This window comes from Sparus aurata, chromosome 7, assembly GCF_900880675.1.
Source record: "Sparus aurata chromosome 7, fSpaAur1.1, whole genome shotgun sequence".
NCBI lineage: Eukaryota > Metazoa > Chordata > Actinopteri > Spariformes > Sparidae > Sparus > Sparus aurata.
In genome coordinates this window covers 31,127,057-31,150,004 of record NC_044193.1, presented here as the reverse complement: position 1 = coordinate 31,150,004, position 22,948 = coordinate 31,127,057, and the positions used below count along the sequence as shown (strand labels likewise).

Below are 22,948 nucleotides of genomic sequence, written 5' to 3'. Positions count from 1 at the left end.
AGTGGATAGATTCTTTACTTTTATGTATGATACTTACGGAAGCCCTAAACGGCCATGCATTCATATATTTTATTTCCTCCATTTTCCCGTGATAACAAGTTAATTTCCTCCGTTTTCCCAAGATAACGGGATAATTTTCTCGAGATCTCGTGATAACGAATCTTTGTTTTCCCGAGATAACGAGTTAATTTCCTCCGTTTTCCCGAGATAACGGGATAATTTTCTCGAGATCTTGTGATAACGAAACTTTGTTTCCCCGAGACAACACACCTTCAGACACACCGTAAGAGCTTGTACCCTTTATCAGCCAGGTGCACAGTAAATCATTTCATCACGTTCAGCAAAAATCATGCAGGCACACTTCAAACACGCACACACACAATTCACAGGAACACAGATGTTCTCGGTTCACAGCGAGATGCTTTCAAAATAAAAGTCCCGCATTTAGTGTCTAATATAATTAATGAAATAATAACCTGGCTTCAAAGAATATCAGTTAACTAAATGAAAACACGATGTTCGAGAAAATTATCTTGTTATCTCGGGAAAACAAAGTTTCGTTATCTCGAGATCTCAAGAAAATTATCTCGTTATCTCGGGGAAATGGAGGAAATTATCTCGTTATCACGAGAAAACAAAGTTTCGTTATCTCGAGATCTCGAGAAAATGATCTCGTTATCTCAGGAAAACGGAGGAAATTATCTCGTTATCACGGGAAAACGGAGGAAATAAAATGTATGAATGCATGGCTGTTTAGGTCTTCCGTAGACACTTGAATGATAAACACTTACATATATGTAGATGATAACATGTAATCATTTAATAAACACATTTTGCTTTATGGAAAAGTCTACATTAGTTGAATTTAATCACACTAAGTTACTTAATGTACACAATGACTCAACATGATAGAAATGCTTTAAGGGATTAAATGTGAAACTTTACAGTAAATCTATGTGCTTAAAGTCAATGTTTTAGGCAAATTATGTTTTTGAACATATTCACCTGAGCACATAAGCTCAAATAAGATGTATTATCATTATATAATTACATTGTTCCAAATACTCCCATTTTACTTTCTTGAAATCAATGGAGTTGCTCCACAATACTGGCTTTTAATTAAGAATTTAAGTGATTAATTCTGATAACGCAAGTACAACCACTGGTGCTGGCTTTAGAATGTATCCATGATCAAATATTAAACATGTTTTATACCTTAATAATAATATTCAAAAAAGTTAGCTTTGATCCTCCCACAACTGTGCAAGACTTATTACACACTGCATAACGCATCATCGCAATAGCTTCACAGATGATAGAAATTGTATTTGGCAGTTGTTTCATCAATTCCATGTAGCAGACATCTCTGACAGTGTGGCCTAATGGCTGGTTGTTTGGTCCAGTTTATTTGAAATGCAGGGAAACAACATGGATGCAACAATCAAAACAAGGCTCCTAGCTTCAGCTTCATGTGCCATGCAAAGAAGACAGACTCATAAACACAGAGATGAAACAAATGGAAAGTTTGAAACACCAGGGATATAGATGTACATGCCAGAAATATGATGGCAATCCATTTTCAGTTTCATGATTCTGATTTCAGCACCGGAACAAGTCACCAAAATCGGCACATTACAAATTAACCATACAGTGGCTTAACATGTGTTCTATGTTCTTTCACAAGGGCACCCTGTTGACGTAATTAGTTGACATATGTAGCATTCTGGGAACAAAGATGCTTAAAGCCATACAGTAAACATGAGTTTTCCTCTGTTTCCTGACAGTTATGTTCAAAGTTCTAAAAATGTTTAGCAAAATATTCAATGTTGTACAAAAAAAAAATCCTTTTACTTTCTTGGTTAGAAGTCCACATTACTTCAACTGGTATGCTTCAAACTAATTGTAGCATTTAATTTCTTTCTTTATTACTGAACGTGCACAGAAACAAAAGTTTTGAAAATTAGAGTCTGAGCATGTTCAGTGTCTATTTTCCCCAAAAGCTAACTCCAAACTATAAGTTTAAGTAAATACGAAATTGTTTGTTGGTTTGCCAGGTGTTGTCTCGATCAGCTGCAGGGGTAATGGGATTATATGTTGAGTTAATAAAGTTTCATGCTTGCTGACTGTGCTCTGTAGTGACCATGAACTATAAAGTTGAAAATGTCACATTTCTACCGACCTCTGAACACACTCACCTGATAATCAGGGCCCAGCTGATTGAGTGCAATGTTAATAGTGAATGTGGAGGCATCATGGTGTGGTCTCAAAGAGGGCTGCTCATCTGGTTTATATCTAACTATAAAGGCCAAGTCAAACTGAGCCTGCAAACACACAGACAGAAAGGAGTCATGCAAGCATTCGCACAGAAAATGCTCATCCAGAGTGTGTGTACGCCTCTCGAAGCCCCTGCTAAATAAAGAAAAGCCTCAGCTTGGTTCCCTGTCCAGCATTCAGCAATGATAACAGATGGAGCAGAGAAGCAGAGAGAGAATTGCAGATCACCTGCATCATCATGTCCTGTAGCTTCTATTACCTGCTGGCTTCTCCTCATTTACCTGGTAGTCAATGCCTTTGCTGTTGAGAGCTATGTTAATAGTGAATGTGGAGGCGTCATGGTGAGGGACGAGCAGGGGCTGCTCGTCATGTTTGTACCTCACAACAAAGTTCAAGGGTGTGTCACACTGATGAGAGAAGACATGTTGATCAGCAGAGTACACAGACAGCAGCAGCACAGGAGCCAATGAGAGGCCTGCAACTGATGGGTACTGACATTTTCAATTAGTCAACACATCAAATGATTGTTCAGTTTCATGTATATGTGTAATTAGACAGTGTAATCTTGACATGACATTTTCATATCGTCCAATGCCTAACATAACTGAGATTCTTGGTACTATCCTGATAATCCAAAAAAAAAGTATTCTTAAAATTAAAACTGCACTAAAACAAATTGGAAACGTATGTTTTGTTATAAGTATATTCATTGCCTCACAGTAGGAAACTCTTTTTTGAATGAGAAACTATTAATCATACAATCTTAAATATGTTTCCTGCAATATAGTTTAATTTATGAATCTGTTACATTTTTACCATAATGATGTTTTTGTACAGTGAATGTGTGCTGTCTTGCAACTGTTTACACTGTAAGGTTTATTTTCTTATACTTTCTTTTCATGTCTCCTGCCCAAAGACTGCAGATATAAATGAGTTTATAGCTAATTCTAGAACAGCCAAGAAGCTGTGCATTGTCCCTGTCAAATAAACAAACAAATAATTAAATAAATAAATAAATAAAATCAATTAGATCTGATTTACGCACATCTGATTTAACTTTAACGGGGTACAATGTGCAGACCATGCCTTCAACCATGGTGACAGGCTTAGGCAATTCCAAATGAATCAAGAAAACAACATAGGACTGTACGTCACAGAGTTAGACAGGTTTTTCAAGTCCCTCATGACAATATTCACGATCATCTCGATTCAGGATCATCTCGATAACAAAAATTCACTACAATCAACTTATTGTGAGTAGTTTTGATGGCGATTTGTGATAAAATCTTCCCATCCCATTCCTTACTGTAATGCACTGTTAATGTGTTTGAACTGCTGTCTTTATCCCAGAAATGTAAGGCATTTTTCTATTACCAATCCCTTAGAATTCTGTGCAGCGTTACAATTTTGACATATCACAGCAATTTTTAGTTTGAGTTTGACCAGTTTGACCACTCATCATAGTTGCCTTCGAATTCCAGTCCCTTGTGCAAAAAGTGAGCAAATTCACTTGTATCTTGTTGTAAAGATGCAGACATGTGCAACATGAATGTCTCACACTTACAAGAATAAGTTACTGCAAGAGACTGAGCAAGGCAGTTCCCTGATGTATGAACAACACTGTGGTAACACCAGCTGTGATGCATTTTGGCGCTATACATTGCCATCAGCCAGCTTTGCTGTTGCACACTATAGGGCAATAAAGCGCCAAAATGCATCACTGCTGGTGCTACCACAGTGTTGTTCGCAGTGGCTAAAATACTAAAGTCTTCCTGTTGGTGCCTTTTAGCAGTGCAATGACCTGCTTCCCTGTCGGTGTTTCTCCACAAAGGGTAAGAGCTGACGGTCAGGTCAGGATACTAGTCAGTGTGCAGGTGGCACATTGACTAGTATCTCACACAACCCCACACCAAAACTTTTATTTTCAGAAAAAGAACATTAGTTGTTGAACCTAGGGGATTATTTTAAGAAGAGGGATTAGTTGAATTTTCTCTCACCTGATCACGATGATCTCACATGAAAGCCTCTCAAACAGCAGCAGCATCTCAAAACGGAAGAACGACACTTACAGCACAGCAAGCGTGCTCGGCCGGTTTTGATATGATACGCAACTGACTAATGTGGTAGGATTTAGTTTGGTAGAGTTGGAAACAGATTCGAACCTCCCGGATCAATAACTCATAAGCGAAACACTGTTAAAACACAAACGACGACTCTTAACTACCGTAGTAAGGTACACAACAAGCTACAGACATATTTTCATCAAAACGAGCTCCTCCGGGCTGGACATTAACACTGGACTCTATGGTCAGCCGTCTGTGAGACAAAGGCGCAGGGACTGTCTACGAAGTGCAACACAGAAAAGAGATACTACAAAAATTATTCAATAACTTCACCATTATTCAGTGTAGTGTCACCAAAATCACTCCACACATCAATGGTCTCCTGCTGGTTATTTCACAAATTTGTTTGGAAGAAATGTGCTTCGGCATCATTTTAGGGAATTTCTATTGGGAGAAATATTCAATACCTTCACTAATATTCAGCGTAGTGTCACCAAAATTGTATTGGTTTTATTATTCTTTTTAAATCTTTTCTAATGTAACTTAATTTGATATTAGTATTAAAAATGTTTTAATACATAATCCATGTCTTATTATAAATTAGGATGTTATGGTATTAATCTGAAAGTTAAATCATCAAATTTTACTCAATGGCCATTGTTCCCTGTCATGTGGCCTTGGTGCCCCAAAAAAAAGAAGAAAAGTGAGGGCCAAATGGCCTTGCCCCTAAAATGACAAAATTCCCAACCTGGTGACAATGATGGTGTTCAGAAGTCTTACCTTAGTGTAGTAACCAGGATACATTTTCTCTGTTATTGGAGCTATGTACTCCAGTAAGAATTTGTGCCAATTCTTTTCAAAGTTGATTTGATTCATGTGGATATCAACTGTGGGAACATTCTCATAGCCACCTTGGATTCTGGAGTCCTGACAAACAAGAAAATAAGTCAGTTTTGAAATAAATCTTGAGTCGCTAAACATCAAATCCTCCTGATTCTGCTGGCAAAATGCCCAAACAAACAAATAAATAAATACAAATAATATGATAATATACCTTATTGCGTCCTCCTGACCACTGACCAAAGTGTTCCATTTCTTCAACAAGATGGTCACAAGCAACATCAGAGAAGACTGGGAACCAGTACACATCAGGACAAGGCTGGGGGACAGAGGACATGTCACAATTTAGCCACTGAGTGACATAACATAAGATATCACAAGATAGAATAAGATAAGATGAGAATTGATTAAAAAATAAAAAAAATACACTCTTTGTTCTTCAACATAAGATTAGTCTGTAAATACCCTAATTTTGCATTTAAAGTATTTAAATTTATTTAAAGCTGCATGTCACACCCCCCATCTATCTCCCCTTTCCAATCTATCCACTGTCAAATAAAGGTTTCTAAGCTTAAAAAAAACCATTGCAGTTTCTAACATAAAGTGGCTAAATGTATGTCGGGGACATTAAACTTCATCATGTCAAAAATATCTATAATAATAAAATATCTACTCGCTTGTCCCTAACTTTACAATTTGTATATTGATCTATTTGTAGCAAAGTGTGTTTGTTATAGCCTACCATTAGATTTTACTTTAGCCAATTTCCTCTACACTTCAAAATTCATAAAAGTGGTGTTCATCTGTGAATGAACAAAACATAAGTATCAAAAGTGGCATAAACTTGTGTTTGCCACAGTTTTTTTGTGCAATAAACCAAACTCCATTTTAAAATCCTAAAGCCCTTTTGTCAATGAAACCAGGGTGATGCTACCCTAAAAGCACTCTATGGGTATGGCATTGTATAATATATTTAAGTGTTACTGTTAGTCTAATATATAATAGATTCTAAGTCAAATGTTGTTTGATGATTGTTGCTCAACAAAAACTGCATTATTATGCATTTATAGACAAAGCACAAATAACTCAATCATTGTTTTGTTTTTAAACCCTTGTGATTTAAATAATAACAAAATGTAATAACTTTGTAACCTTGTAATGTACAGAATCCATTGTAATTATGATTCTTAAGCGTCAACAGCTGACCTTTAAATCTTTTATTCTGCAGTCCACTGCAGTGACACATGAGTTTTAATAAGTTCTGTGCATTCCATTGAAAAACACCAAAGCACATTTTTACTAGATATAATTGTAACCAACTCACGTAATCTGTCTGTCTGTAGGTCAACTGGTATAACAACTTACAGTTTCAATAAGCTTGTCTTTCATGATGTGAGTGTAGTTCTCATGAATGTAACGCTCCTGCCATTCCTGAAAAAACAAAACACACAGATACAGAACATGTTTACAGTGTCTCCTTATTATACAGTTCATGTGTTAAATATGCTGCATGTAACACCAATTTTTAATTACGCTGACAGACAATGCTACTACAATACTACCTCCTCCAGCAGTACCACCATTTTCACAGTGACCACAATTATGTCTCTTTTGCTCCTGATGCTCTTCTGCTTTTTATGTTATTGTTCGATCCTGCCACTGCAACTGCAACTACTACTGCAGCTGTTGTTGAGATGATGATAAATGATAAAGGGTGGCAGGTGTTATTATCGGAGTAATTTAATAGAACCAAGAAAAAAAGCTGTGTATAAACAGCTTTGGTCTCAACTTCTTAATGATTTCATTGAATTGATTGAAAAGGAGCACAATCGCACAGCATATTTTTTTCTGACCACATCTAACATCACAACCAAGTGGTAACTATCTCCTCCATAATCTCATTTATATTTTGAAGAATTTTTGGAATACGATTCCAAATATATAACATCATTTGAGGCAAGCTATGGGCTGATTCAGTGCCTGAATAGACATAATTTTAGTCAGTCAACACCAAAGAATTACACTAAGTGACTGTTCAGACCTGCCTCTAACATCTGTACCGAGTGATCACAAGTGGACGTCTCTAAGTCTGGAGGTACACACCTGGGGTCCGTTTCACAAAGCAGGTTTAGTGAAAACTCTGAGTCTGTTAACCCTGAAATGAGGGAAACTCTGAGTTTTCCGTTTCACAAAGGGAGGTAACTCAAACCAGAGAAAGAGGGGTAACTCTAGCCTGTTTCACAGAGAGAGGTAACTTAAGCTCTCGGTCAGTTACCATGGTAACATACTCTCTGAAACTAACCTGGTCGGGACCAGGTTTTTCTCAACAAACCTCGAGTTTCTCTCTGTCTCCGCCCTCTGTCAGCCACACACGATATTTGATTTCCTCATTCATTCAGTCAGCAGGCGAGTTTTGGCGTAGTATAGTTCTCATTGATCATTGCAAAAATCAGGACTACATTAAAAGTTATATTAGGTGGCGACTATTTTCACTACCATGGCATGTCCTTTTGATAATGATCCCGTTGATGAAGGTGCAGCATTACTGCGCAGAGAATTGAATATTCGTCGGGAGATGATTATCAGACCGCGCATAGATGTTCTTGCATTTCCAGACAATTATATTTTTGAGCGGTACCGTTTCACGTCACAGTCCATCATTTACATACACAACCTAATCCGTCCTTACATTTCCAACATTACCAACCGAAGTCATGCTCTCACATCCCAGCAGATATTGTGTGTTGCGCTGGGTTTTTTTGCAAATGGGAGTTTTTTTTATACAACGTGGGAGATGCAGAGCACTTGAGCAAGGCAACTGTATGCAGAGCGGTCAGAAAAGTGTGCCTCGCCCTGAAACGGCTACTACCCATCTTTATCATTTTCAGCTCCTCTGCCTCCGTTAGAGGTGGCGGTGCTGGGCCACCACCCGTTTTACGGGCATCTGCTTTCTTTCTGTTGGCTGAGTAGAAGTCTGTGTTAGTTTAAATAGGCTTAATTATTTAACAGAACATGATATAGATGAGAAGACATTTATGTGTGTGAAAACAGCATTATGTTGTGGATAAAACAACTGTACAGGCAAACAGCCACTTAATATTTACTTTACAATGTAAAACCTGATCAAAATGAGGTACCCCCATGAGATTATGCCGAGGTCTAATGTTTTTATGTTTCCTCTTAAACTGCAGCCAAGTGCGCTTCTCCCCCGCGGGGTTGCACCTCAATGAAATAAATTAATAGGCAACCACTCAAGTTTCCCCCTGTAATATTATTGTGATTGCAAAGGACTACATTTAAACTTACGCACTGACCCGAGCAGCAATGTTCTCCCACGCCGTCTCCCTCTCTTTTGCTGCTGCAGCGGTGTTACACTGTCTTCTAAAAACGTGCTCAAACTCACCGTATGAGCGCATTAATATTTACATTTCCAGTGGGGTGAAAAACGTAGCCCTCCTCTTCCCCGTTGCCATGGTGACTCGTCGAATCAGGGCTCCATTGATGCTGTCTTTTTATACTTGTGGTGCACGTGCTTAACTCCAGGTTAAACTACTCGGAGTTGATCAAACTAACTCAAATCAGCTGTTCTGGAACTGAAAACTCAGAGTTTCCCATCTCAGAGTAGATCAACTCAGTTTGTTGAACCTGCTTTGTGAAACGGACCCCTGCAGTCTTTGTGATGTGTTCAAGTGCAGCTTCTGGACAAGACTAAGGCAGTTTGAGCTTTGACACCGCCAGTTTTTTTATGTCACCTTGGCCCCTAGTGTCTGAATTTGACCAAACAAATTTTAACCACCAAGTGTTTATCTATTTGAATGTTTTCAATAAGTAATTCTACATGAAATAATAAGACTTACAACAATCAGCCAAAAACATTACAACCACTGACTGTACAGTACAAAGCAATGTTCTGCTGGAAAATCTTGGGTCCTGTATTTGTGTGGATGGCACTTGATGCACCATCCACCCAAACACACAGATGTGGAGCAAGTAAACAACCTCACAGTAACAGCCACCCCTTTCACACAGAGATGCCACATCATCGCCGCAGCGGCAGTTTGCCAATTCTCCACCTTCGGCTGTTCACACAGAGTGAAGCATCTCTGCCTTAAAAGGCAAATCGCTGTATTATTCACACAGCCTAAAGAGGCGTGATGGTTCATCACTCCGAGTTGATCAAACTAACTCAAATCAGCTGTTCTGGAACCGAAAACTCAGAGTTTCCTATCTCAGAGTAGATCAACTCAGAGTTCAGGGTTAGACTCAGAGTTTGTTGAACCTGCTTTGTGAAACGGACCCCTGGCATTAACATGCCTCTCAAGTGACCATTTGTGATCAGACCTCACACCTCTGCTCTATATGTAAATAAACAGTACAAGACATCACTGAGTAAAACAGACAAAATTTTTTTTTACACAAAGAAAGAACTTAATGTATAAAATGTGCTGACATTATAAGAAGGCCATAATAATAATAACAGTAACAACAACAACAACAACAACAACAATAATAATAATAATTGTAGACTTTAATCAAAGCTCTTTTGTAGCTTCTTTATGCAAAGCTCCTCAGTCCTGCGTTTTAACATAAATGTTTTGACTATAAAGGTCAGAGCTTTGGACCATTTCAAAAGGGTTGATACACACAACCTCAGCTCATCTCCAATGACCTTATTAACTGCCACTGTAATAAAAAAGCATGAGCACCACACACTGACATCAATACTAAGACTGATCATAGTCATAATAACAATGCAAAGTAGACATTTTCTCACCTCTGGGTTTTCAAAGATCTGCCACAAGTCATTATGAAGATGGTCGGTCTGATAGTTTTCCGTTGACAGGATGCGACCGAAAGTGTGCATGTTGGTAACATACATGAAGATTCCCTAAGAGGAGGATTCACAACAGGTGAATATTATAATGGATAATACTATATTTACAGCTATAAACACTGACATTTCATTTTTTTATATCAACTCTCATGACAAACATTTCCAAATGACTAAGTCAAAACTGAGACCTTTACATGCTGTAATTACTCCATTGAGTCAACATGGAAGCACTTCCTTTCTCTCACTGACCTTGTTGCGAACACTGTGGCAGTATGCCATGTCAGGGTCTAAAATGTGTGAGTTAAAGAGCTCGGAGTCTGTGAGCTCTGACCGAAGGAGGCTGCCCTTTACCAGGTACACACTGGACACATATGGGACGTTCCACACACCCCTGAAAAACGAGACAATCTTAGAAAATCTAACATACCAACCCTAGGATCTAAAAAGGATCAGATCTTAAAGTTTTGAAAATTCTCAAATATCAAACAGAACCAGGTCTGTATTAGAGACAGGACTTTTGCCTAATTTATTTCATTTTAGAAGAATTTCATGAATGTTAGTGGGAAGCCTGTGTGAAAACTTTATTCGCCTGGGGCTACAAAGGGTCTAAGAATGCTTTTAGCCCTGGACTTAGTTCAGTGTGAAAAGCCTTTTAGACTGCATGTTTATTTAAAGCAGCAGTAGGAGCTACGGTCTAAACCATGGTAGTGAGCTAACTGGCTAAAAAGCTGTATGCCCTGCTATCAAAAACAAAAACAACCCAGTATGCACTTAACACCCGAGCAGCTCACTAACTAACTGATGTATTTTGGCATGTATATTGGGACTTTTATTTAAATGTTGTGTTCATTTGTTCATTTGTCTTTCACATCAAAATGACCATCAAAATACCATCAAAATGAATTTGATTATAAAAACTAATTACAAATAAAAACGTACCTCAAAAACTGTGTCTGCAGTTACTATGCCAGCATAAACTACATTAAGTATTTAGTCTGTAAGTATACTACAATACACAAATAAGATGTGTAATTGTCTAAACTGACAAAATGTATGGGGTTTGGCCAAGACTAGAATGACAGAATCTGACTGAATACAATCTAATGATTGAAAACTGAGATATCAACAGTTTTCATCAGCTTAAACCAGACTTAAATTGTTACTGTTACTTTTTAGTTGGCTACAACAAACAGGAAGAGGTAGACTAGTTTAGCTAAAAACTAGCAAAGACTAAATGAAAACTAGCTGACAAAATTAGGACTGTTGTGTTAAAAAGAGACAGCAGAATTGTGAGTTTGCCATGACTCTGTCGTACTGATTTTGCTTGATTTACCATGTGAGTGGAGGGTAATTTCACCCTCCTCAGTTTTCTTACCCAGTATTTGAGAATTAACAGTAGGTTATGACTTCAATAGAATATATATTTTATTAAGGCCCTGAAAAGAACCACACTACAATTGTGGAATAAAAAAAAAAAATGTTGTTAATGAATTCATACACATAAAAGACTTGTGACCAGTAATCAGATGCAGTTTGCACAAGTTGATAATTCAGTGGAACATGTGGTAGATTTCTCTAGTGTTCTGTTTGGACAGTTCTATCAGTGGCTCATCAGTCTAGTCTGTCAATGCATTCAAGTATTTTATGGTTAAAAAAAACCTTGTGAAGTCTTTTAAGAACAACTTACACTCTGCGGCCTTGAACTATGTCCACATAGTCCTCAGACCTGGCATAGTAGCCATCTGAACTGAGGGCTCCCCAGAAGTTGCTCCACAGTCGACCAACTCGAGTTATCATCGGGGCCACAATAGGACTAAAGAGCAATGGAAGCACTGTTACTATATTTCTTCTATCTGGCCAAATACAGTTAGTAAAACCATGACTCGTACAAATAGCAGTGCCAAGACATCCGCTAGCACAAGATTATCATGAATACTTAAATACTGATAAATATACTTGCAGGTTTTGTTCAATTAGAATTTTGAGTGTGTTCTCTTCCTTTAAGACCACTTCGATGTCAATGCTGAAGAAATATTCACAGTCCTTGTCCTTACGGCACATATCACTGAAAGGACAGAAAGACCCAATATGTTTGTTAAACAGACCCGAGACTAGTACTGGCACATGATCTGTATATACAGTGTAAATGTCAATACGTATATTTGTTAGCTCAGTTTTTTTTATAAATATTTCCAACTTAAGATATGGCATCCAGTCAACCACTGGTTACATGGAACTCACAAGCCCAGGTTGCGGGACGCAGGTCCGTCCATCCCCTCTTCAGGCCTGATGAACTTAACGTTCTGATAAAGGTTTCCATGATCGTGCAGGAAAGAGCTGACATGACGCTCATGATGAACTTCCTGCAGGGGAAGAACAAATTTGAGTGTTTTATAATGTGGCAGAATGGAGGCATTACAATCAAACAGGTGTATCCACTTTTGAGCATCAACCTGTTAAACACTTGCCTTTTTTGCTTGGTTTTCAATTGCGATTTACAGGCTTTTGACACAGTCGTTCACTACATAGCCTTGGCAAGACATGCTTTGTATTGGACATTATTTTCAGGATAGGAAAAAATAGAACCCCGTTAAAGTAACCATGGTGGCCATCCAAGTATATGTTTCTAAGTTTGTAAATATCCCTTTTCAACCAAAGAAAACCAAGTGCTGGTTCTGGGCTGGTGCTAGTACCGGTTCAAAGTTGGTCCAACCTTCAAGAACTAGTTTGCCTTTCCACAGGCATGAGAGCCACTGTGCAGCAATATCAGTCAGCCATGGCAAACATCTCCAATTTCCCCACATTGCTTGGAACAATTGTGGAACTGTTGATCTCGGAACAAATATGACTACACTAAGTCTTTACGCGTTGGTATTGGCTTTGCATGCCTACATTGGCATCAAATCCTGACTTGTCCTCTGACCATTGCTACTTAAGTTTGTGATAATAGCTTTTGTTTATTGTCCAAGGGATAAGTCAAAACATGTAAGAGTCACTCTGGTTTTAAAGAATGATGGGCATTAGCATTTTTAGTTGGTCTTTAGTCAAAATAAACCTGCACCCAGCACCTGACATAACTAGTTATTTGTTCTAGACCGGCAACATGTTGGTGCCACTCTGGAACCAGCTTCCCTGGGCAGGAGCCATTTCTATGGCTGTTGAAATGCAAAGAAAATCAAAAATAAACAGACAGCAGCAAACATAAACCATTGGCCCAGAAATGACACCAAAACATGGTGGAGACTCTATATAGTCCCTAATTACATGATTGTTTTGGTACAAGCATTTATCTGTCAGTGTGGCAATAGCATTTAGGGACCAAACAGAAAATCTACCTGCATGTGGTGCCGGGCAGGGGCTGATTTCAGACTGTGATACATATCCGGAGGTAAAGGCATACTAAATAGTCCATGGGCCATAGGCCAAAATTTGACTTTTCGTTACCACTCAAGGTGGCAAAACCTAGTAACATTTTTTGAAATGGTACATGTCCATAGATTATATTTTGGTATGATCAGCCATCCTAAGTGGTAGCTTTGTGACAGTTATCAGCACATGAAGTTAAACACCCCCCTTCAATAAATAAGCCTCCAGGCGCAGGTGCATATCCTACTTTATGCTCATTTTTCAGAGCTTTATCCATCTTTTACGAGGGCATGTTTGGTAGCATTTTTGGGCCTGTCTAAAAAATACAAAGGTCACATGGGCTCTTCAAACCCGGGGTGATTGTGGTCCTTAAAGTGGAACATGGGCCCAGGTGAGAATTATCAATAATTGCTTGGTATTTTCAAAGAGTTTATTTAGCAGGCAGATCAGATCAGTAGATTTCCATCCTAATCATCATCATCATCATCATCATCATCATCATTATCATCATAGTCCAGGGTCAAGGCAACTTCATCTTCAACTTCACCTTTATTTTTATTCATTCTACATTTGTGGGTGCCACAAGCTTCGAATTGCCATCTTAACAGGGTATGAAACAGTCTGTCATAGGACACATTTCACCATTATCTAAATTGTATATATAGGCACACAGCCAAGCAGAAAACAACACTGGAACAGAAAATATCTTCAGCAATTCAAGGAAAAAAGGAGATAGGCTAAACAACTTAAAGGTCCCATATTATGCAAAATACACCTTCTATCTATTGGTTTTCTATCAATAATATGCACCCCCGGCCTGTCTACAATCTCCCCTGGTATGAAAAAAGTTCATCCTCTCCCTTTTTTGCTTTCTCCGCCTTTAGAAAATGTGTGCTTATACAGGCCAGTTGAAGATAGTCTGTCGGTGACGTCACCGACAGATTAGACGCGTCCCCCTAGGTTGGTGGCATCGTCCCAGGTGAAGGTTTGCCACACCCGAAGGAATTATCTAAACGGCGCCATTTTTTTCCGCTCGGTTAGAAAATGGCGAATGTACGACCGAGAAGAAGCGGTTGCTCTGTCGTTGGCTGCACTAACGAGCACCAGAGTCTTTTTAAACCTCCCTCATCGGGGGTCTTGAGGACTCAATGGATGGATTTTATTTTAAATGGGAATGTACCCACATCAGTTCCCAAAGTGCTGTATGTGTGTGCTCACCAGACAGCAGTGTTTCACAACGTTTTCGCTCAGAGCTAGACACGCAATTGCTCTGTTGTTGGTGTATAAATCAACAGAAGTGTCTATATTCTGTCCCAGCTACAGAACAACAGAAGAGACAGTGGTCGTGTTTCATTTTTAATGACAACGTGCCGGCTGCGGTTTGTGTTAGCTTGTATGTGTGTGCTAACCACCTCATGTCGAACTGCTTCAGTAACGAGAGTCAATACAAAGCTGGCTTTGCCTCGACACTGACCCTCCTAAAAGGATCAGTCTCAACCATACTGGACCCAGCAACTGCACCCGAGCCAGCGATAAGTGTCGCCGCGGTTTGATAGCATTTACAGTTGCCGACGAGTATGGTGAAGTCAGCTTGAAACTGGCTAACTAGTTAGCTCCGCTTCGGTCCGCTATGCAATGGCGTTTGAAGCGAGTTTAATGTTAATAATATTACGAGGGAGCTTTGTTGTCACAGTAGAAAGTCTGGAAACATGTGCAGACTGGAGACAGAGACGATGCGAACAGTGTATAACAGTTTGGAGACTGTGTTGGAGACAAACACAGCTTTTGCTAGCTGTTAGCCATTAGCTACATGGCAGTAGCTGTAACAACACATACAAACAAACTAATATTATTCAGCCAAACTAACCATTCTGAAACGTCCTGCTGCAGCTGCAGAGTCTGTACTTCTTCCAGAGCCTCTACTTCTGGGTCCGATTCTGGGTCAAACTGGTTCGGTTGAACGAAAAAATCTCCGCGAGCCATAGTGTTACATCCACCGTAAACATTAGCGCATGCTACCGTTAGCATAAGGGGCTTCCCCTCCCTGAGAGTGACGTAGCAGGCAAGGCTCCCCAAGTAGGCGTTGACAGACACAGCTCATTAGCATTTAAAGGTGCAGGCACAGAAACAGAGTGCTGTGAACAGAGCTCAGCAGAGCGACTTTTAGACAGCTGGAGTTCAGGACCATGGATGTGTTTGGGGCAATACATATCGAATACAGATTTGTTGGACCTCTAACAGCTGCGTGAAATTGATGAAAAACAGTATAATATGGGACCTTTAAAGCCTGAAACACACCGAGCCAATCGTTGGCCGTCTGAAGCTTTTTTGGAGACTCAGACAATTTTGGGAACAAAACTGTTTGGTGTGTTCAGCTGCTTTGGAAGCTTTTGGGACTGGGTGGACAGCGTCTGCTCCAATTTAACATGCAAAGTCTGAGAACGTTGGCTGTTGGCCGTTGGCCGTTGGCCATCTGAGCCATTGGATACTCTGGTTGTGTGCTAGCTGTATGACCATTCTGATTGGCGGTGTGCTAGCGAATCAGCAGTGTGTGTGGGAGAGGTGGAATTCTGTGTGCACCGCTGAACTCTATGATGTGCGCTTTGTTTTTCTATGCACTCCGTTCCGTAATTTCCTGTTTTCATGTTTTAGATTACTGGCACAAGACTAGCGCCACCCGATCTCGTGCAAGCGCAGAACCTACACACTACTGTATAATTGGCAGTAGTCAAGGCGGTATGTTTCAATGCAACTTTTCTGCCAAACGGGTCAGATGAGAGACAACGGAGTGGTCAGATAAAGGCGGTTGGCTGTTGGTTTGAGTCTTGGTGGGCCTTACAGTGTCTGACTACATTACTGACTCAGTTTACCCTGTCTCTGATCCCTGCTGATAATTGGCCGCTCCAACCTCTTTTTGGCTCCATTTGCCAGCGTAATCTGTAATCAGGCCGGGAATAGGAGAGACAGTCTGAGGCCCAGATTGTACGGTGTTGACATGGCGTCACGGTACTTGGCTAGTTGCTCGAGGACCTCCGGAGCATAGTCTTTGTAGATATGCACCAGCAGTCCTCAGTATTGGAGGCTGCCTCGTCTCATGCAGGCTTCCTGTACAATCATCTCCTTTGTCTGGAACCAGTGGAGACGAATTATTACCGGCCACAGCCGCGACACTGGCTGTGGCTTTGCAGTGAGCACGCAGTGTGCTCGGTCTAGTTCAGGGGGTGACAAGACAGTCTGTTGGCCAAGTAATTTAACGAGAGGTCCGCAAAAAATGTTGTCGGTTGCGGACCTTCATTAGACTCCGGGAGTCCGTTTATCCTAATGTTGTTTCTGCGGCTGTGGCAGGTGTGCGTTGCTCTCGGCTAGCATCGCACACCTGTCCTCCTGTGCCTGAATCTGTTGGCCCTGTTGTTCAGCGCTAGCCTCCAGCAAGTCAATCCATTGGCTGTGCTACGTCACCACAGCCGTGTACAGTTCAGTTTCGCTTCTAAAGCTGGAACAGAGTTTTGAAGTCGGAGGATATGCTAGCTCTGTGGTCCTCCAATAAGCTAGCAATGCTAGCTACACAGTTGTTGTTGCATGTGGTTGAGGTTGAGGTCTCTCCCTCGATGGCCTTTTTTGTGTTTTTCCTCGATTTTGACATCATGCCAGTTTATATTAAGTTATTGGCATACACTGTCTTACTGTAGGCTAGTGGGGCTAGTGGGGTTGATAAAAGAGTAGCGCAAAGATGAGGGAGCACAAGATCGCCCTGCCATTCAGGGCTGAACAGTGCGACATCAAAACATGCCTGTGCTAAGAATTAATCTGCCCTGTAGCATGGGTGCTACAGGGCAGATTTAGCTACAAAAAAAAATAAAATCTTGTTCGGAATCTTGTTTGAAAACCGCAGAACCTCCGCATCCCTATGCACTAGCGTAACTGGGCAACAGCTGATCTGCGAGCGGCGGAATACAGCTCGAGGCCCAGCTGCTGGACGAGAGGTTTACTTTCGTTAAAAACAAAACTTAACTCTCCGTATTCCTCTGCATTACCGCTCATGCGTAGGGATATGGGGGTTCTGTGGTTGAGAAAATGCAGTGCTAAAAGAAAGCGCGGTCTGACGGCGATGTAAAGCGGTGTGAATTTTACCTATACAACATGCACTTGACCTGATGTAAACCAACCACCCATTATTTGTCGCTCTCGCCACCACCTGAGCTACTGCTGTTCACTGTGGACGAAGAAGGTGAGTGTGAGCTTGTGATTTGTTTAGAAAGTTACCTAAAATATTGTTTAAACTAGCTGCATACTGAGTTATTCATATTACTAATACTCTTCATCACCTGAGCTGAGGCTGTTCACTGTGAATTAAAAACATGAGTAAGAGCTTCTGACTTGAATTAAAAATTATCTACTACATGAGATAATCCTGTTCAGCTATATGTTATCACTAATTTAATAATTAAAGCTTATCTTCATGCATATTATATTCATTATCAGAGAGTCAGGGTGAACTGCTGGACTATGGCAGGGCAGAAGTTCAATCTCTCCTCCAACATTTTGCCAACCTTCTCAGAAAGTGAGTGTAGATTAAGTGTAGGGATGGCAAGATAAGATGTATTTTTAATCGATTTCAATGCTTTGTTTCACATTTCATGTGTCCAAGTTAAATGTTCCCATACATTCCCTCCCTATCCTCCCTATCTGTTTCTTGACTTAGCATTGGATGTCAACTGGACCGAGTCCAGGAGGAATGGCAGCAACTGAAGGAGATGAATAGTTTTAAGGCAGTACTAAGGACCTAATTTGCCGACAAAAACTACCTCTCCCTGTGGAAGACCCTCCTCACCAAGGAGCCTTATCGCACTGACTTGGAGGTATGTGTAAGTTGAACACACTCAGCTTCTTTCAGAATTTAGTCATGTCTAAACTCATTAATAAATATTTTGCTTATTATTTCAGAATGTCCTACATCTGGTGGAGATCCTTCTTGTACTGTCCATCTCCTCTGCTCAGTGCGAGCGCGGATTCTCGACACAAAACAGAATCAAAAACAGCACCCGCAGCAACCTGCATGTTTTGACCACCGAAAACCTGATACGCATTAGCACAGAGGGCTGTCCAATGGAGGACTTTGACCCGACCAAGGTTGCGGAAAAATGGCTGGCCACTTCCCAGAGGGCCAGGAGGCCATTTATAAAGCCAGAGAGTCTTTAGACTGGCAGTGTTTTATATGCAAATATGTCACGCGGCATGCCTGTTACGTAAAAATGAGTTGTTTGAAGTGTAATAAAGATGCTTCTTCTATATCTGAAAACATTTCGAGTTATTATTCTATTATTGTATTACATTATGTATATATGAATTACACTTGATGTTACTGTGTAAGTGATGAGCTGCATTAATTGTCCTCTGTAGAGGTGACAGGCATTTTTTGGGTGTGCTACAACTCTCTGGTCCTGTGCTAAAAAACTGTCAGCCTCTGTAGCACTAGTGCTATGTGCTGAAAAAGTTAACGTACAGCCCTGCCATTCACATGCTCACCTAACCGGAAGTCCAGTTATTATATAGTGGTTTATTGTCTGTTTTTAGGTTACAAAAACACCACCTTTACGCCTCAGGCACAAGCTCATACACACAAAGGATAGTGCTCTTTACCTTATCATAAACTGACTGACTGTACTCTACTGAACGGCCCTCCTGAGTCTTACCAGTTAATTTGCAGTGTATCAAAATGGCATTACACATCCCTTGGCCACTGCAAAGAAACTGCAATATGCTCAAATGTACTGAAATATGAGTCTATCGAGGAAGTCAAAGTAACTCACTGTCCACCACCGATTGTAGCCATGAAGTCTACCTAATCGCAGTCAGGACATCAAACCAGATAAGATTTCACTACAGACACATTGCTCGAGGCTGTAACCCAGCCAATCTCTGCTATCCGACATTCTCCACCAGCACTGGACTTGAAGTACTAGGGGGGCTAAGAAGGCAGACACCATTTCAACCTGTGCCTCCCTGCAGACTCTCCACTTCCTGGCCCTTCCCAAGACCTGGATCAACCCAGAAAACACTGCCACTCCAGCTGCCCTCTCATCTGCCTACTCATTTTTACCCTCCATTTACTTTTATATTTACTCTGATGCCCATCCAGATAGCACCTTCCCTGACTGTCACCTCCGATGGCCTTCCCTGCTTCAGCCCTCTCTCCTCTGAATATGTTCTCACACTAGTGATGTCTAACTGTGCCAGCACCCGTTCCCTGGACCGATTCCCTCCCCCCTTCTCCAAAACATCACTCACGACATCCTGCCATTCCTCACCACTCTTATCAACTCCTCACTCACTTCAGGCATTATTCCAGCTCCTTTCAAGATATCGACACAGTCAACCACCAAATCCTCCTCCCCACTCCAAACTCGGCTGAAATTGGCATTGCTGACTCTGCTCTAACCTGGTTCACATCATCACACCTTTCAGGTCACATGGAACGACTCCTTGTCCAAACACTGCTTTCTGGAAACTGGTGTCCCTGAGTCTTTGCCTCCCACCCTTAAGCTTTTAACTTCCTACACCTGACTGGTAAGGAAAACAAATCACAATCACTACCTCTATCAACAGCAAACTTGATAATACTGACGCCCGATGCCACACACAATTGTTATTTTCTCAGCCTTACAAGAACAAACTCATCAGATCCTTCCTATCATAAACCATACCTGTTCATCTTCTGGAGCATGCCAGACTCGAGGGAACTTGAGAGGCAAACTTCCAGTAGCCAAGGCCCTGAACTGCCTTCCTCCACCAGGGAACTTTATCCCTTCAGCCAAGGATTACCCCGAAAAAAAGAAAAAAAGAATGCCTGGAAGGCTGAAAAACAACCCAACGGGACACTCACCTATCTTGACTGATGAGCAGTCTTTAAATATCAGCCGTTGGACGTCTGAGGCGTTAGGGGAGACTCGGACGAGGTCAGGAACAAGAAGCGGTGTGTTCAATGCAACTTTTCTGCCAAACGGGTCAGACAAGAGGCAACAGAGTGGTCGGATAAGGCAGTTGGACGTCTGGGCGGTGTGTAGGGGCCTTAAGGTGCGTAAGGTGCGAGTGGGCGAGCTACAGTGAGGGAGCATGTGTACGTGTGGACACTAGTGAATGAGTGGGAGAGGAAGGAGAAGCGAACAGAGTAGCTGGTATCATTTCTCCCTATCAGAGAAATGTCCCACAAAGCAATGTTACAGGTCCAAACAACAGTAACGTAGAAACAATAACTGTCTTTGGCAACTTATATAAGGAAAAAAATACGGCAGCTATACGTGGAGAAGCGTCTGTCCTCCCGCCTGTCCTACCGCCTGTCCAACTGCCTGTCCTACTGTCTGTCCTACCGACTCTTCCTCACATTTTTGCCTGAAAAACAGCATTTGTCACCGGAAAAAACTTTAACTCACCGAGTGTTTGTGATGAAAATAAATCTCTGCGACTGTCAGCCCTCCGGTCCAAGACTTCAGGGAACTTTCCCCCAGAAAATGGCCTCCGTCCCTGCCAGTGAGGGAGTCAGACAGCGTCCTTTTTACTGATGTAATATATATATGATTATAAACTGTTCGCGGGTTTAGATTGACAGAGGGAACACCTGGGAAACACTGACATCATCAACATGACGTGTACCGTCACGCCTCTTTAGGAGCCGCAGCGCCGGCTTTCTGTGTGAATTACACGGTGGAACGGCGGAGATGCTTCGCTCTGTGTGAATCACCATCGTCGGAGAATTGGCGAACCACCGCTCCGGAGATAATGCAGAGACGCTGTGTAAAAAGGGCTAGTCAGTCCAGCTGACGTCAGGTCAGTGATTTGCCAAAGGGAGAGATATACTTACTAACTATATTTAAAGAAGACCAGTGTCTATACAGCATCAGTTAAACAGGTATGGTCATAAAGTTACGCAAACAAAAGCACATTTACTGACTGTTAGAATGAGTGAGGTAAAAATGCATTGTGATGGAAACGTTGGTACTTTTTCATCCTTGGTTTGCGTCATCTGTGAAAACTCTGCCCAGTAGCTAGCCTTGGTATCTTCATAGCTTCATTCTAGCAGACTGTGGTAGCATTTAAATATTCTTTCAACTGACCATATATTTACTTTATTCACTGACGGATTGAAATGAAAAGACTAAGTCAGGCAAAGCTGAAATTTTGTACTGCAAAGGAGACTGAGAAAAAGTGAAAGAGAGGTGAGAGAAACAGAAAGAGAGGTGATGGAGGTGAGAGAAAGAGAAAAAGGTGATGGGGTGAGAGAGAGAGAGAGAGGTGATGGAAGTGAGAGAAAGAGAAATAGAGGTGATGAAGGTGAGAGAAATATAAATATATTATAATCAAGTAGATTAAATAATGTAGTCAAAATTTTGTGTTTAGGTTGAACAATATGTGTCAAATCCATTGTTTACAAAATTATCACAATAGACTTTATATTTCACCACTATATGGTTTAGTCTTGCGGAAATAGACTACTCTGCTATTCTATGAGTTGAACATTATAACCTGTGTAGAATTTCTTCAGGGCCAGTGTGCTGTATCGTAATATGGTATAATGTATCACATATATTTATCTCAATTTATCAATTAGTTTTCACAAAATTCACCAGAAGTACTCATTTAAGGGGTTGTTTTTACATTTTTTCTCACGAGGGGGGCATGCCTCCAGACCCCCTAGCATTGACAGGGCCCGTAATTTCTAGTACCCTCTACTTGCATAGCAAATCTGTATTTTGGAGCTTGGTTTTTCTAAAATCCTGCATGGAGCCCTGCCCTTGGGGGACGTAGGGAGAAAGTTAATAAATTACATGTTCTCCTGTTACCTGGTTGAAAATCAACAGTTTGAGTCTGTTCTTTGGATACTGAAGCTTCAGCAGACGTTCAAAGAACACTGTGACAAAGGGGGTGGGCTGCTGAATGAAAATGCCAATCAGCACCATTGGGTATTCACTCTCCTGTTGGCAAAAAGAAAACAAGCATCATATTCCAGTTCAAAGGGAAAAGGCAATCAATTTGGTAACCTATTTGGATTTTTCTTTATGGAACAAAAAACATTTATAATAATTCTCAATACTGAAGTCAACTGCCTCTGATCAGACCTTAAGAGCTGTGAGTGGTCGGAGGTCCTGGTGACACACTGTGCATCCATTTTCAAATGTCCACGTGTTGGGGATGTAGTTACCCAGGTAGTTAATCTGGAGCTGAAAAACAAATGTTTTTTTTTTGCATGTTATCACATCTCCATCTAACGTCCAGTATATGGGGTGTGTTGACGATAACTGTCAATTAAAATATGAGAAACTGAAATTTGGCTAATAATACACATATGAAAATACTGTGAAAATAGTCCAGTGTATTTTGACTGGTAAATACAGAAACAAGGGGTACTGTGATGAGACACACACAGAAACATTCTCTCTTGGATAATGAGTCTTTCTTAAACTCACTTCTTGTTTTGTAGGAAGTTACAATGTTCACAGTACAGCAGTTAATATAGAGGGGTTGCTTACTGCTGAAACATATTTTACAGAGACTAAGGAAAATCACACTGACTGTT

The 22,948-nt window shown here is 40.7% G+C and overlaps 1 protein-coding gene across 2 annotated transcripts in view; it reads right to left on the bottom strand.

The window, feature by feature from the left end:
• The window catches only part of plod1a (procollagen-lysine, 2-oxoglutarate 5-dioxygenase 1a), a 40,650-nt gene that overhangs the window by 2,339 nt on the left and 15,363 nt on the right, over window positions 1-22,948 (bottom strand). Inside the window, exons 8-18 of one of the 2 annotated variants that reach the window (XM_030423239.1) lie at window positions 22,491-22,592; window positions 22,215-22,346; window positions 12,253-12,374; window positions 11,972-12,076; window positions 11,699-11,824; window positions 10,261-10,402; window positions 9,952-10,065; window positions 6,543-6,608; window positions 5,392-5,496; window positions 5,118-5,264; window positions 2,556-2,681 (exon numbers count right to left, since the gene is read on the bottom strand). In XM_030423239.1, the coding sequence (XP_030279099.1) occupies window positions 2,556-2,681; window positions 5,118-5,264; window positions 5,392-5,496; window positions 6,543-6,608; window positions 9,952-10,065; window positions 10,261-10,402; window positions 11,699-11,824; window positions 11,972-12,076; window positions 12,253-12,374; window positions 22,215-22,346; window positions 22,491-22,592 (1,287 nt within the window). Of the gene's footprint in view, window positions 1-2,195; window positions 2,322-2,555; window positions 2,682-5,117; window positions 5,265-5,391; window positions 5,497-6,542; window positions 6,609-9,951; window positions 10,066-10,260; window positions 10,403-11,698; window positions 11,825-11,971; window positions 12,077-12,252; window positions 12,375-22,214; window positions 22,347-22,490; window positions 22,593-22,948 lie in introns of both variants that reach the window. The other variant, XM_030423238.1, reaches the window with a different exon arrangement.